The 13,640-nt window shown below is 41.5% G+C and overlaps 1 protein-coding gene across 1 annotated transcript in view; it reads left to right on the forward strand.

The window, feature by feature from the left end:
• Nucleotides 1–13,640, forward strand: part of CA10 (carbonic anhydrase 10) — a 476,139-nt gene that overhangs the window by 71,480 nt on the left and 391,019 nt on the right. Inside the window, exon 2 of the mRNA XM_014833914.3 lies at nucleotides 8,771–8,845. Coding sequence (XP_014689400.1) covers nucleotides 8,771–8,845 — 75 coding nt within the window. The remainder of the gene's footprint in view (nucleotides 1–8,770; nucleotides 8,846–13,640) is intronic.

Consider the following 13,640-nt stretch of genomic DNA (forward strand, 5'->3'; position numbering starts at 1 on the left):
CTTCATAAGGTCAGATTTTTTTTTTGTCATTTGAATCTCAGTTTAAGTATCATAATCTCAGAGGCCATCACTGTCACACAATCTAATGTGTCATTCCAGTCACTCTCTATTATCTCACCCTCTTTAATTATACTGCAGAAGACTTTTCTCTATGTAATATTCTTCTTATGGTTTAATTTAGTTGTTTGCTTTTTTTCTGCCTCCACCAATGGAACGTGAGTTCTTGGAAAACAGGAACTTTGTATTGTCAATGTGTAGAACACTGCCTGACAGTTGTAGGAACTCAATAAATGTTTGTTGAATTAGTGAAAGTGACAAATGAGGAATAGACTCTAAAGATCTGAAATTCAGGGAAGTCAGTAATTACAATGGAACTGGAATGATCAGGAGAAGTTTCTGGAAAGGACTTTGAGAATTGAGTAAGACTAGTCAAGAAGAAGTAGATAAAGAGAGAATTGTGGGGGAAAAAAAGGCTAAAGCAAAGGTGTGGAGGGAGTAACAAGTGTGATATACTTGGGGACAGCAGGTAGAACAGAAATTTTGTAAAGACTATGAGAAATGAGATCAGAATGAGTGGTGAATCCAAACTGCAGAGATTCTGGAATACTAGGGTAGGAATCATGTTAGCCATGCTAGGGACTTTCTTCCTGTTGATTTTCAACTCCAGCTGCCTTTGGACTTCTTAGCCGTGATCTCATTCTACGCCTTTTAAGTGAAAGTAATACCGACTGCTTCACCACCAATTATTTTCTTTCTTTATCTTCCAATGCAAATAAAATTTTGATATCACCTTGCTTGGGTCTGGCCCAATGTGTGAGGTGATTCTAGCTTATATCCATCTTCTGTGTTTGGAACAGTCACTCTGTCACCCAGTTAGCCAGTGCAATCCTTGGTGATCTGAGTGTTCTGTCAGGTTTTTATGGTAAGTGGGGGTGACAGAAGGTGCAGGGAGAGACATGAGTTTCAAACTTGTCCCACAACTTTAGAAAAAGTAAAGGATGGCAGAGATGTAAATACTCTCAGTTATGGCATTTCCCTCCTCCCATTCCCCCTATACTTTTAAGATTTTTTTTTTCTTCCTTTTTCTCCCCAAAGCCCCCCGGTACATAGTTGTGTATTCTTTATTGTGGGTTCTTCTAGTTGTGGCATGTGGGACGCTGCCTCAGCGTGGTCTGATGAGCAGTGCCATGTCCGCGCCCAGGATTCGAACCAACGAAACACTGGGCCGCCTGCAGCGGAGTGCGTGAACTTAACCACTCGGCCACGGGGCCAGCCCCGCCCCCTATACTTTTAAATGAAACACATGAGCCGAATAAGAGTTTGCTGTGGCTTTGATTTCCCCAGGCGGAGTGTCAGCTCCTGGTGTTCTTCCATCTGTCAAGTGAGTGTGGGCCTGTCAACCACCTTGAAAATGCTTTTGTCCACATTCCCACTGACCACAGATACAGGCATCACACCAACAAGTCTTTGGAAATAGACTAAAATCTCCCAAAGACTGTTCGAGCTGGACCGCAAGTTTATATAATATATGACTACAGCATTTTTCATCCATCGATGTAACTTTCACTGGGCACCTCTTATGTACCAAGCTTTGCATAAATAATGGGATTTCAAAAGAAGACACATTCCCTGACCTCAAGAACGTTACGGTTTAGTGTGAAAGAACGACATGGAAGCAGAGAAGTGTGGGGCACTGTCTAAATGCTAAGATGTAGGATAACACATAATATCAAGGGGGCACAGAGGAAGGAGAGACCTACCCGGTGACATAAGTCAAGCACTTGGGGAAGAGTATTACCGCGGCAGGTCCAGTGGGTGTCATGCAGTGCACTGGGGTGGTCATTTAGGTTTCCTCTGGTGATCCATGCTCTTCTCAAAGTTCCTGCTTCCCATGGCGAGGGCACAACTGGCCATTAAAGGGAAATAAGTGATGTCCTGGGGATATGACACTTTGCATCCTGCATCCAATGTAAACAGGACTTTCTTCACCTGCCAACACCCAGTGTTCTCCTGATCTAATAGCCTCAGTCCCTCCTTCCTTGAGTTACGTCCTCAGGCAGAGAAAAGCAGTTTCTCAGGGAAATAACTGTTCAGATCTCCTATTATCACATTAAAACCAAGTACCCCAGCAGCACATGTGCTCTAACCACCACTCCTCTGTATTTGGCTCCATCTTTGCTGGTCATAAACCACCTGGCACGGGTATAATTGTACTGACCCAGGGCTTAGAAGCGCATTTTTGCAATGTGCACACTTACAGTTGGGTGCATTTTGACTGACAGAGTTTTATTAAGCAATCTCCCTTCTCCTCCTGGATCCCTTTGAGGCTCCTCTGGCCCCTCTGCTCCATTCCCTTCCCCACCACACGAGGGTGCACTCAGTCGTTCTTCTTGATTTTCGTTTTCCACCAGGTCAAGACAGCACTATAATTTCCACGTGGAAGTGTTTCACAATTGGGCTTTCTCTGAATCTAAGTTACTTAAGCTACTTAACTCTGTCTTGCAGCTAATGATAGGGATCGAAATATATGTATAAATAGAGTGTAAAAGTTAACCTCAAAATGACATGAAAGAATTAGCATGTGAAATATAATTTATTTATCTATGGAAACAGATGAGATTCCCAAGAGTCGACATGCTTTACAGACTTGTGGGAGGGATAAAAGGGCTTCCAGGAATCAGTCAGGTCCCTTATGGCTGGTTTGAAAAACTCAGCATGGGGTTGTGCGCAGTGTTTATATGAGGCACCTCCAGCTTTGGTGGTTTAGCCCAATGGAAATGGGGTGGGGAGGGGGCCATATTGAATTTTATGTAGACTTTGGTAACCAATTTCCGGAAGTCTGGAAAAGATTTAGTGTTCCCCTTGCTTTCTCTGGTGCTTATTGATCAGACACCATTTACATGTAATTGGAAACTCATATGTTTACAAAATCTTTTTGATTTTTTCTTTAAAGTAGCTCATTTCTAAAAATTTGAGTAGGAAGCAGAACTAGATGACAAAAATCCTTTCCAGCTCTAAGACAGGAATCAGCAGAGTGCTCCCTGCCACAGGCCGAATCCATCCCTGTCTGTGTTTGTAAATACAACTGTGTTGGCACACAGCCACACCCATTCATTTATATATTGCCTATGGCTGCGTTTGTGCTACAGTGGCAGAGTTGAGTAGCTGGGACAAAGACCTTATGGTCTTCAAGACCTAGAATATTTACTCTCTGGCCATTTACAGCAAAAGTTTGCTGACTCTTGTTCTAAGACACCATACATTTTTAAGTGGCATCCCTTCTCTGTGCCTCAGTTTCCTTGTATGTCCAAGAAGAGATTGGAGCAATGTGTGTCTCTTTCTAAATCCTGAGATTCTGACTTTTCTTTTGAAACTCACAAGTTCTTAACCTTCCACAATGAAAAAAAGAAAATAAAACTGAAATATGTTTTCTTTATTATCAAGAGAGGGGCCCTTGCTATGTATATCTCCTCATCTGGCAGCAATGACAGCTTTTATTGTCAACAGAATTTTTTTGATTAGACACCTGGATTTTCCCCGGGGGCTGATTGCATGTTGAGTAAAGAATCCTGATCCACTGGCAAAGGGAAGCAGAGAACACTGGAAGCTAAGGCTGCTTTCTGTTCACCTGTTTGCTCTGAGGAATTCTCCATTGGCTCTCCGCTCACTGGAAACCAGATGTAAACAACAGATGACTATAGAGGATCTGGCTGGGAGGCGATAAATGGAAATCCAGTACTTCTCTTAGTGCTCTATCGCAAAAAAGCTGCTGGTAGAACAGCAGTCCCCCCTTATCCACAGTTTCACTTTCCATGGTTTCAGTTACCCACGGTCAACTGCAGTCTGAAAATAGTAAATGGAAAATTTCATAAATAAACAATTCATAAGTTTTAAGTTGCATGCCGTTTTGAGTAGCATGATGAAATCTCACACCCTCTGGCCCTGTCCCCTCCAGGACACGAATCATCCTTTTGTCCAGCGGATCCACACTGTAAAAGCTACCTGTCTGTTAGTCACTTAGTAGCCCTCTCAGTTATCAGATCAACTGTCTCCGTATCGTGGCGCTTCTGTTTAAGTAATGCTTATTTTACTTTATAATGGCTCAGACACAAGAGTAATGATGCTGGCAATTTGGATATGCCAAAAAGAAGTCGTAAAGTGCTTCCTTTAAGTGAAAAGATGAAAGTTCTCGAATTAAGAATAAAATCGTGTGCTGAGGTTGCTAAGAACGAATCTTCTAGCCGTGAAACTCTGAAGAAGGAAAAAGAAATTTGTGCTAGTTTTGCTGTCGCACTTCAAATATGTATGTATGGGAAAAAACATAGTGAATATAGGGTTTGGTATGATCCATGGTTTCAGGCATCCACTGGGGGTCTTGGAACTATCCTCTATGGATTAGGGGTACTACTGTACTGAAGAACTTTAAATGAGGTGCCTTTTAACTGTGCTGTCCTGTCTTTCCAAATTGTGAAACAATATCAGGCCAGTCTGGGCATGCAAGGGCATTCAAAAACATATTACATAAAATGCCTTCATTTTCTTCAACTCTAGCCTGCAGGTAGCATATTTTGTAATTGATAGACGTCAAGTGGGCCCTGCTCAGGCTGATCGATATTTGTAGGGTGAATTTGGATCCTTCACAATGCATGTCACAGAAAGCTAACAGAAACTCCACAGTTCTATCATTATAACAGACCTTATTCAGATGGTCTCCTTGTCTTGCCGGCTGCTAAAATCTTACATAACTCCGTTTCTGAATGGATGGGATAGCTGAGGAAGCAGTGACAGGAGATGAAGAGAGAGCAAAGTGTTTTGCAACTGTCTAGGTGGAACCGAGGCTTTCGTGAGACTTTTCTCAATTGCAGCACTCTTAATTATCCAGGGACTTCTTCGTCTTCTACCTTTTAAATGACATTTCTTAAATTGATGCCTTGGTCAGACTGGATAGGCCTTTCTTATGGGGGGGGCGGTGTGTGTGTGTGTGTGTATGCACTCAAGCATATGAGAGAAAGAGGAGAGAGAAAGAACGTGAATTTATCTAAAAGTCTGGAAACTTTGTCATTTCATTCAGGATTGTATTAGAATTAGCTTTCCCTTTTTGCCAACTTAAGAGCAAGCATCTTTGCTTTCTCATTTTTCCTCACTGCTTTATTCTTTGGTGGAAATGATCATTTCTTAAGGATATGGTCAAATATAAGGAAAAGTAGAAAAAAGCAGGAAAAAGTAGAAAAAATATTTGAATACGTAGTGGGGCAGCAAATGAACTCGACCCTACAAATCAGATATATAGGGAAAGATGTATCTTTTATCCAACAGATAAAACATTATCCTCTGATTAGTGTCCAACATGACATTTCACCCTATTTCATTCAGCACACATAAATAGTGCTACAAATAGTCCTTTTAGGTTGGTGATTTTCAAGAGGGGTGTCACTGTTCCTGGGGGAGTGTTTTGGAAATGAGTGAGGGCAAGTTGAGATTGTTTTAATGAAAGAGGTGGCGATTAGCGCCAATTGAGGGTGGGCAGAGACTATTCTCTGCAATTTGTTAGTTCCAAACAGTGACTAGTTGCCCCATGTCCCAGCAGACATTCAAGTGGATGAAAAACTGTTTAATTTATCTGAGCCTACAAACCCCATTTTGCAAAGTCTCTCTTACGTAGTTTTGGTATAGCCTGTTCTTCAGCAATGCAAATACTGTGTAAATCAAGGGAAAGTGTACTTGATTTTGTTCTGAACTTTGCCAAGAGTTGTTCCCTATCTGGGAAACATCACACTGCTAGAGCAATACCACTTGTGGATTCTGAAATCTCCAGTGCGACACAACTGTATCATTTGTACCTGTTGCCATCAAATATCCAACTTCTTCATTTTATCTTCTAGTGCATCATACCCAAGTATTTACAAATTGAAATATATATTTTATTATGAATTATGTTCTTTGCATTTCTCCTTTACATTACAGTTAAAGCATCACATTGATTATATTGATCGTTTTTTTGAAATTATGTGTGTAAATTAGCAGTCAACAAACCTTTTCAGTCAAGAGCCATACAGGAAATGTTTTAGGCTTTGTGGGCCAAATGGTCTCTTTTGCAACTCTCCAACTCTGCCACTGTAGTGAGAAAGCAGCCGTAGACAATATGTAAGGGAGCATGGCTGTGTTCCACTAAAACTATTTATGAACACTGAAATTTGCATTTAATATCATTTTCGCATGTCACAAGAAATTATTCTTTGATTTTTTTCAACTATTAAAACATGTAAAACCATTCTTAGGTCGTGGGCGGTACAAAACCAGTCTGTGGGCCATCCTTGGCTAGCAGATGATAATTTGCCTAATTCTAGTGCATCATGCTTAAGCATTTATGTATTGAAATATATATTATTGTAAATTACCTTTCCTTTGTTTCTCCTTTATATTATAGCTAAGGCACTATGTTGATTTTTTTTAAATGAATGTGTATAAATACTATAAACAAAAGTTCTTGTAAAACAACTTGGTAAAAAAAAAAATTTAATGTAAAAGAAAAATTTTTGAGTGCTATGTAGATCCTTACTTGGAATAGTGAAATGTGTGCAAGAGTGTGGCCTTCCCAACAAGTGGCTCTGAGAATAAAGAGAGGCTATATTTATGGTTTAAATTGTTCAACGTCAGGGAAAAATCCTGATTGGATAAAATCGTGTGAATTTTGATAGAACTCAGAAGTTCTTGTCTTTGATAAGGAACATTAATTCCTATCTCTGATGCAAAGCTGTTAGGTGATGTCCTAGTTCATTGCTTTTGGGCTTTCAGAAATGTGTCTCTTTTCCAGGCTTGGAATATGCTGCATGTCCAGCAGAGCTAGTAGGAAGTTTAGTGAAATATCAGAATTGTTTCCTTTTTTTTCAGTAGGATGTACTGTCTATGAATTTTATTTAATTATCATCAAGGTGAACATTACAAAGTATTTGTTTCAAAAAAGAGCCACTGGGTCTGAGTGCATGAGGTGACATCTCATCTCACAGATCTCTAAGCCTGTGGGATTCGCATCTGACTCCTATGACAACCCTTCAATGAGTTGGGAAGGACGATGAAGGTGGATCCTGCAATGTCCAAGACCCAGAAGGAGAATCAGAATCATTCTGAACTCTAGACAAGTGTCTTTTGTCCACCTGCTTGGTGAACTTTGCAACCATATAATTCTTGATCTGGTTTTTCGACTTGGTCAGGCCTAAAGGTCTCCTGGCTGACTTCAGATCTCCTTGTCTTTGCCTGTTGCTACAAATACCTGGAGTCTGTGTTGACTGTTCCACCTCGTTCTGTGGCTAGACAGAACCTCTCCATCCTCTACTTTGAGGTCACTTCTCCCTTGCCTGCTGCCCCAGGACAGATGCACTGGCTTTCAACTCAGCTGCCTTCAGGATCTTCCTCAAGGGCTGTGGGAACATCTGGCCTTTATCCATGCCCCCTGGGAAGTCAGAGTACTGGGAAATCCAGTGTGCTTTGATGCAACCATGCCCTAGGTTAGCGCTGGGCAACTTGAAAAGGGATACCTTTGCAGAGCCTTAAATAGATTCTTTGTCCCTCTTCTCTTGATTTCTAAAATTCCCTAACGCCACTGTCAGCTCCAGAAGACGTGGGCTTCTCTTTTCTTCATCCTATGTCATAAACCCTCCTTCATCACAGAGCTGCAAGCCTCAGGGGTCTTAACATGTAGGCAGAAGAAGTATCTTCTCTGTACTATGGGAAGATGCTTGGAGTTAAGCAGTAGAAGCTCATATGGAAACTAAAGGAATTTAGCAAATCCTCTCTCAACACAAAGCTTTGCTTTCAAACCCATTTTCTTGTACCATTCTCTCTAATCCAGAATGATGAGTCTGAAGAAGGAGACGGAAAAAAGAACAAGGCTTAAAGAAAGGAAATTAAAGTAAAGGTTTAGCATTTGCTATATACTGGCCAAATTACAAGTATGGTCGAAATTACCTTGTTTTCCTCCAATGTGACTGAGAGCTGAAATGTGACTGTAATTTAATTAGGAAAGGGATCAACGCAAGTTTGATCTTTGCACTTTGGGGTGTACACCCCTATGTAATGGAATTGCCCAAATTCACCTATCAGCTGTCGCAAATGTCAAGGATTATCCTGATGTCTTGTCAGTGGGAACTCACAGACCCCTCTGTTGTGTCCCGATTTCTTGGACTTTCCACCCTTTCTCCCTGTGATGTCAAATCTCTCACCACGATTACTTATATTCTTGTTTTCATTTTCCTGGGACCTAAGGAAAGCGGGCTGATTGCACCATCACTCTTCTAGCTTAGCCCATTCAGCAAACTCCCCACCTCGCCATTCCTAAGATTTCCACGCATGTGTAGAGTTCTCTCCTGGCTTGTGGATAGAATCAGCCTCCTTTCCTCAGTTCCAGTGGAGGGTGTGTGTGTGTGTCTGTGCATGTGTGTATTTCTGTGTCTGTGTGTGTAGCAGCAGGTGAGAAAAAGAGATGAGTCAGAGGTAGAGACAAATGACAGAGGAATTCAAATGGGCTCAAATACATAATTACTGTCTCTCTTTGATAGAAATGTCTTGAGTGCTTTTTATAAAACTCTATGAGAGTATATTTACAGGTTAATAATCTATTTGAAAATAAGGAAGGCGGAGGGATTGCTGTTGCATTTTTGTAGTATGACTTGTGGGTAAAGGATTATTTTATGTATGTTCACCCTTCTTACTTGGCCAAAACACAATACTGCTCGACTATTGTCTTAGTCTCTCTTCCTTGTTTTTCCTTTAGCTCAACAGAATTCACCAAAAATCCATGAAGGCTGGTGGGCATACAAGGAGGTGGTCCAGGGAAGCTTTGTTCCAGGTAAATATACGCTTATTCTTGTTATTTTATTTTTAAGAAAATAACTTGAATGAAATATAGTATTATTTCTGGAATTTTGCATTTGCTCCATGTCAAGGAATGTTTTGTAAAAGGCAGCATAGTCTGACTTATGTGTTAGGTGAATAATCCATCCAGAGAAAGTTTATTAAGGAGTGGCAACATAACCAAGACTACGTTTTCCATCTGAGCCTACGTCCCAGGGTACTTCTGTCTATAGGTGCCTCTGTCGCAGAATGGGCAATGGAGGATGGAGGGTTGAAGCTCTGTTTGCTGGAATTTGGTTAAGTGACAAAGAGCCATTTTTTAACATTAATGGAACAGGAAATCTTGGTAGGCCGACCGTGGCAACAAGGCTTGCTGGGATGCATGCTGTCACTGATGTCACATCAGTAGCATTCATGGTCAGGACTTAGCAGATTAGGCCAAGCACCAGCTAAAAATAGCAGGCAAAGTAGATGCTGTCAGCATGGGGGAGAGAACTGAAACAAACCATGACTTTAGTTTAGAAGCAAGGTGGAGGGTCGTTGTCTTCCCCTTACTCTTATTCTAATCATGGTGCTCGTCCTTCTGCTGCGTCAAGACTTTAGTGGGGAGAGGGGCAAAAGAAAGAGCAAGAAGGTTAAAGAGAAGGATGGCAGGGAAGGCAAGTGAGATATTTCAGAGTACTTTTACTGTTTAGATGTGAGAGAGAAAGAAGTAAAGCTCTCAGGAGGAGCCAATGTAGGGGCCCCACTTAGTCACTGAGAACGGAGGGCCCAAAGTGTCAGTCAGGGTCTTTGTAGTTGGTGGCGGGTGGAAAGAGCAGTGCCCCCGGGTCACCTGGTCCATTCTTGGTGGCTATGTCTTCTTTCCTGTCCTTCTGTAGAGTTTGTTCCATCAGCTGTGCAGAGCTAAGCAAGTGGCTAAACCCCTCTGGGCCTCACTTTTCTCAGGTGTATTGTGGGACAAGAATACATGCTCTTGGAGCTTTCCAGTAGAATGAAAGCAGGCATGGTGAGGGAGAGTGGGTGACCCACGAAAAAGCCAGCTGACTGCCCAATAGCCTCATAAATTGGTATTATTAACTTGATAAATTTACTATGGTACATTTCTTCCTTGGCCCAGTGGGCATAGAAACTGGACTTGATTAATTGACTCAGAAATGACCAGGTTTCTAATAATGATCATATAACAACTTAATTGACACAAGCTATGTTCATATGGTGTGATATAGACATATGGCATTTTATTCTTACAGTTGGGGACATCTCTTTCCAATGGATAGAATGCATAGATTTTTTTCTGAGGAATCTGCTTCTCATTTTCAAGATATCCCAGAAATGACATTTATAATTTTATTCTTGTGCTTTGTGATTATGGAATTAGAGCAACAAAGGGCATTCCCTCCAGGTTATAATGAGTCTTGTTAAACTAATACTGGCCTCTGTAGTGACTGAAATTCTCGTGGATAAGCACTGAATAGGCACAGCAAAATTTTGTTTTTCTGTCCCACTTTTTTTGATGTTTTCCCATCTGTTGACACATTTTTCTTTAGGTGTTCAAGTTTTGAGTTGGCTCTTGCTTCTAAAACAAGTACAGGAAAAAAGCTTTATCTTTCCTTTATGTGTTGATTTAAAAGAGTTTGACTTTCCCTCATACACAGCTTTAAATGAGTTAATAAGTGTAAAACCTGCTACCTGGGGAGCAGGAAGGTATAGAAGTCTGAGCGTGGACTCGAGTCAGACAGACCTGGAGCTGAGTCTGGGTTCTACGGCTTCCTGTGTGCTGTCAGCAAGTTGCCTACCCTCTCTCAGCCCCCCGGCTTCTTCATCTGTTAAAATGGAGATAAGGATTAAATCAGCCTCAGGAGGTTTTGTGAGGATTAAATTGCATAATGCAGGTAAGGGGTTTAGGGTAATGCCTGGTTCATGGCGTGAGTCCGTACATGTCAGATGTCATTGAGAACTGCTGGAGAAAAGGTTATAAACTGGAAAATGTAATAATCCAAGGGCAGGTCTCTCATGATGCCTAGAACATGGAAGGTGCTTATTACATGTTCCTTGAATTTGTAAACTCAACAGGTCTCTACACGGGGGCCAACCGAGAGGTGACTTTATCATCCTCTGCATTTAACAGTCCTGAAGCTCTTTGGCTTCCTGGTAAAGAAGACTAGTAAAGGAGAAATTATATGATGATTTCACTTCCTAAACTTTTGGAAGCCCCATCCTGTTAAAAAAGATGAGAATTATGAGAATTTTTAAGTTAAGTAATTTGACCTGAGGCTCTAACATCTGACAGTCTCCAGATGACTTAGTTTATCTGAGATGGCGCTTAGGGCAAACCATGGACCCTTTATCTGCTATTATCAGTACTGAGTATAAGGTTAAGAGTGTTCTTCTCTTTGCCACTGGGATTTTTTTTCGGGTTCTGGATGTATGAAAGAGAAGAGAACTTCATATGATTAGACTATTTGGACAAGTTTTATTGTCCCATAAGTTCTTTATAAGAGTACCTAGAAATAGCGGTCAGTTGGCATAATAATTGTGAATCTGTGACTTCAACAAAGCTTGTGGTAGATAGAAATATATGATTTCTATAGCAATGGCAAGCACAAGGTTTATTTAGCACCAGAATATCCCACTTTGGTCAATTCAGTGGCACTTACGGAGTAGCCACCTCATGCCAAGCACCACGCATGTGGCTGTTGATAAAGAGGTAACTGATACATGATTCTTAATCAGGGTGAATCCATAATCTAAAGAGGAAAGTAAGCCATCATCCATGACTCAGTATCACAAGGGCTTTAGTAGGGTTTATAGAACATGTAAAGGAATCCACAAAGTATTGTGATTCTGCTGCCTGGTGTTTAACAGATTTTGTCGTTTATCTCCTCAAATCCGCATCTTCATCTAACCCTATCCATAACCACAGTCTGCCATGCAGGCAGAATCCCAGTTTTGTTTGCGCATTCACCCCCCACACAGCCATGTGCTCAGGGCAAGAGCCCCTCCCCAGCCCCAGAAGGTTACTCTTCGCTAATATCTATACCAATCACGGAGATTTCAGTCTCTTTCTTGACAGTGATTGATTTCATCATCAACTTCAGGATAGCTAATTTTATGTGTCAACTTGGCTAGTCCACAGTACCGAGATATTGGGTCAAACCTTATTCTAGATGTTTCTGTGGAGATATCTTTTAGATGAGATTAACATTTGTGTCAGTAGACTGAGTAAAGCAGATTACCCTCCATAATGCTGGTGAGCTTTGTCCAATCAGTTAAAGTCCTTACAAGAAAAAGACTGAGGTCCTCCAAGGAAGAGGGAATTGTGATTCCAGAAGTTTCTGGCCTCGAGCTGCAATATCAGCTCTTCCCTGGGTCTCCAGCCTGCTGGCTTACCCTGCAAATTTTAGATTTGTCTGTCTCCACAATCACATAAGCCAATTCCTTAACATAAATCTCTTTCTCTTCCACCTACACACACACACACATACACACACATTCTATTGGTTCTTTTTCTCTGGAAAACCCTGACTGATGCACTAGTATAGACATGGACTGATTATAAACAATTCTATCCATGGCTTGTGAGGAGAGGTCTGCTGAACAAACTTGGGGACAAAAGCCACACTGGAGACAGCAGAGCAAAAAGCTGGAAAGAACCCAGGTCTTTTGTGGCCCACTTCAGTGTTGAATTAACCATGGAATTGCCTTGACATTGATTTTCTTAAGTGAGATAACAAACCTCTTATTTTTGGAGGCACTTTGAGTCAGGGTTTCTGTCACTTGCAGCCCAAAGCATTCTTCCAGATTCGGGTTTTTCAGTACAAGAGGGACAGAAGCTGCAACTGCCTCTTGACAACGTTCAGGATTACTCAAAGGAGGAGGAGGAGGAGAAGGTGGGGAATATCAGAGTAAACAGCACTGGCAAAGAGGGGTGAAAACGCACCATGGTTTGTGGAGTGCTGGGTACTTCTGAGCGTGTAAAGGATGGTACACAGTGGAGCACGAGGAGAGAGGAGGCCAGCAAGGTCATCAGGGGCCAGGCCATGAAACTCTTCGTGTTCCATGTTCAAGAGCTTAGACACGATCCCTTTAAAAACAAAGGAAATATAAGACATTTCTAAGCTCTGGAGAGACACAATCAACTGCATGTTTTAAAAAGCCAGTTGTGGCTACAGTAATGGAGATGTACTGTGTTCAATAAGAATATCAGAGGCAGAAGGATCCTTGAGGATTTTTTTTTAATCATCCACGCAAGAGATGGCAGGCACCTATACTAAGAGACTGTGAAAACCCCCCAAAATTGGGTTTATCATGTTATTGAAGGATTCAGCATGGGGTTTGTTTGGTAGCATTTAAAGTATATATCTCTCTCATACACATGTACATAACACATTTATAATTTAACATAAATACACACACACATTTAACACATTGCAGGAGAATGTGTGCCAAATACTGTCTGTTCACATTCCGTTTATCCAAAACAGCAGGGAAATTGGGCCTTCTCTTTAGAGGAGGCGCTATGCTAGGAGCTGGGATTTCGAAAGACATGGCTTCTTCTCGGTGTTTACAATCCAGCGGGAGAGGCAGTCGCTAGAAGTAATGAGCAGCCTTTTGCCCCTGGCACCTGCTTCACGTGGCCGTGAGTAGAGGGCGTTTCCTTCTAGCTTTTCAGACTAGGACGTCAGAATCTGGGGGCTTGCTTCCATTTTAAGGCTTTAAATCATGACACTTGGGGTCTATATTTTTACGACTTCATGGAACCTTAGAGCAGGTGAAAAACCTCTCTT

This window comes from Equus asinus, chromosome 13, assembly GCF_041296235.1.
Source record: "Equus asinus isolate D_3611 breed Donkey chromosome 13, EquAss-T2T_v2, whole genome shotgun sequence".
Classification (NCBI taxonomy): Eukaryota; Metazoa; Chordata; class Mammalia; order Perissodactyla; family Equidae; genus Equus; species Equus asinus.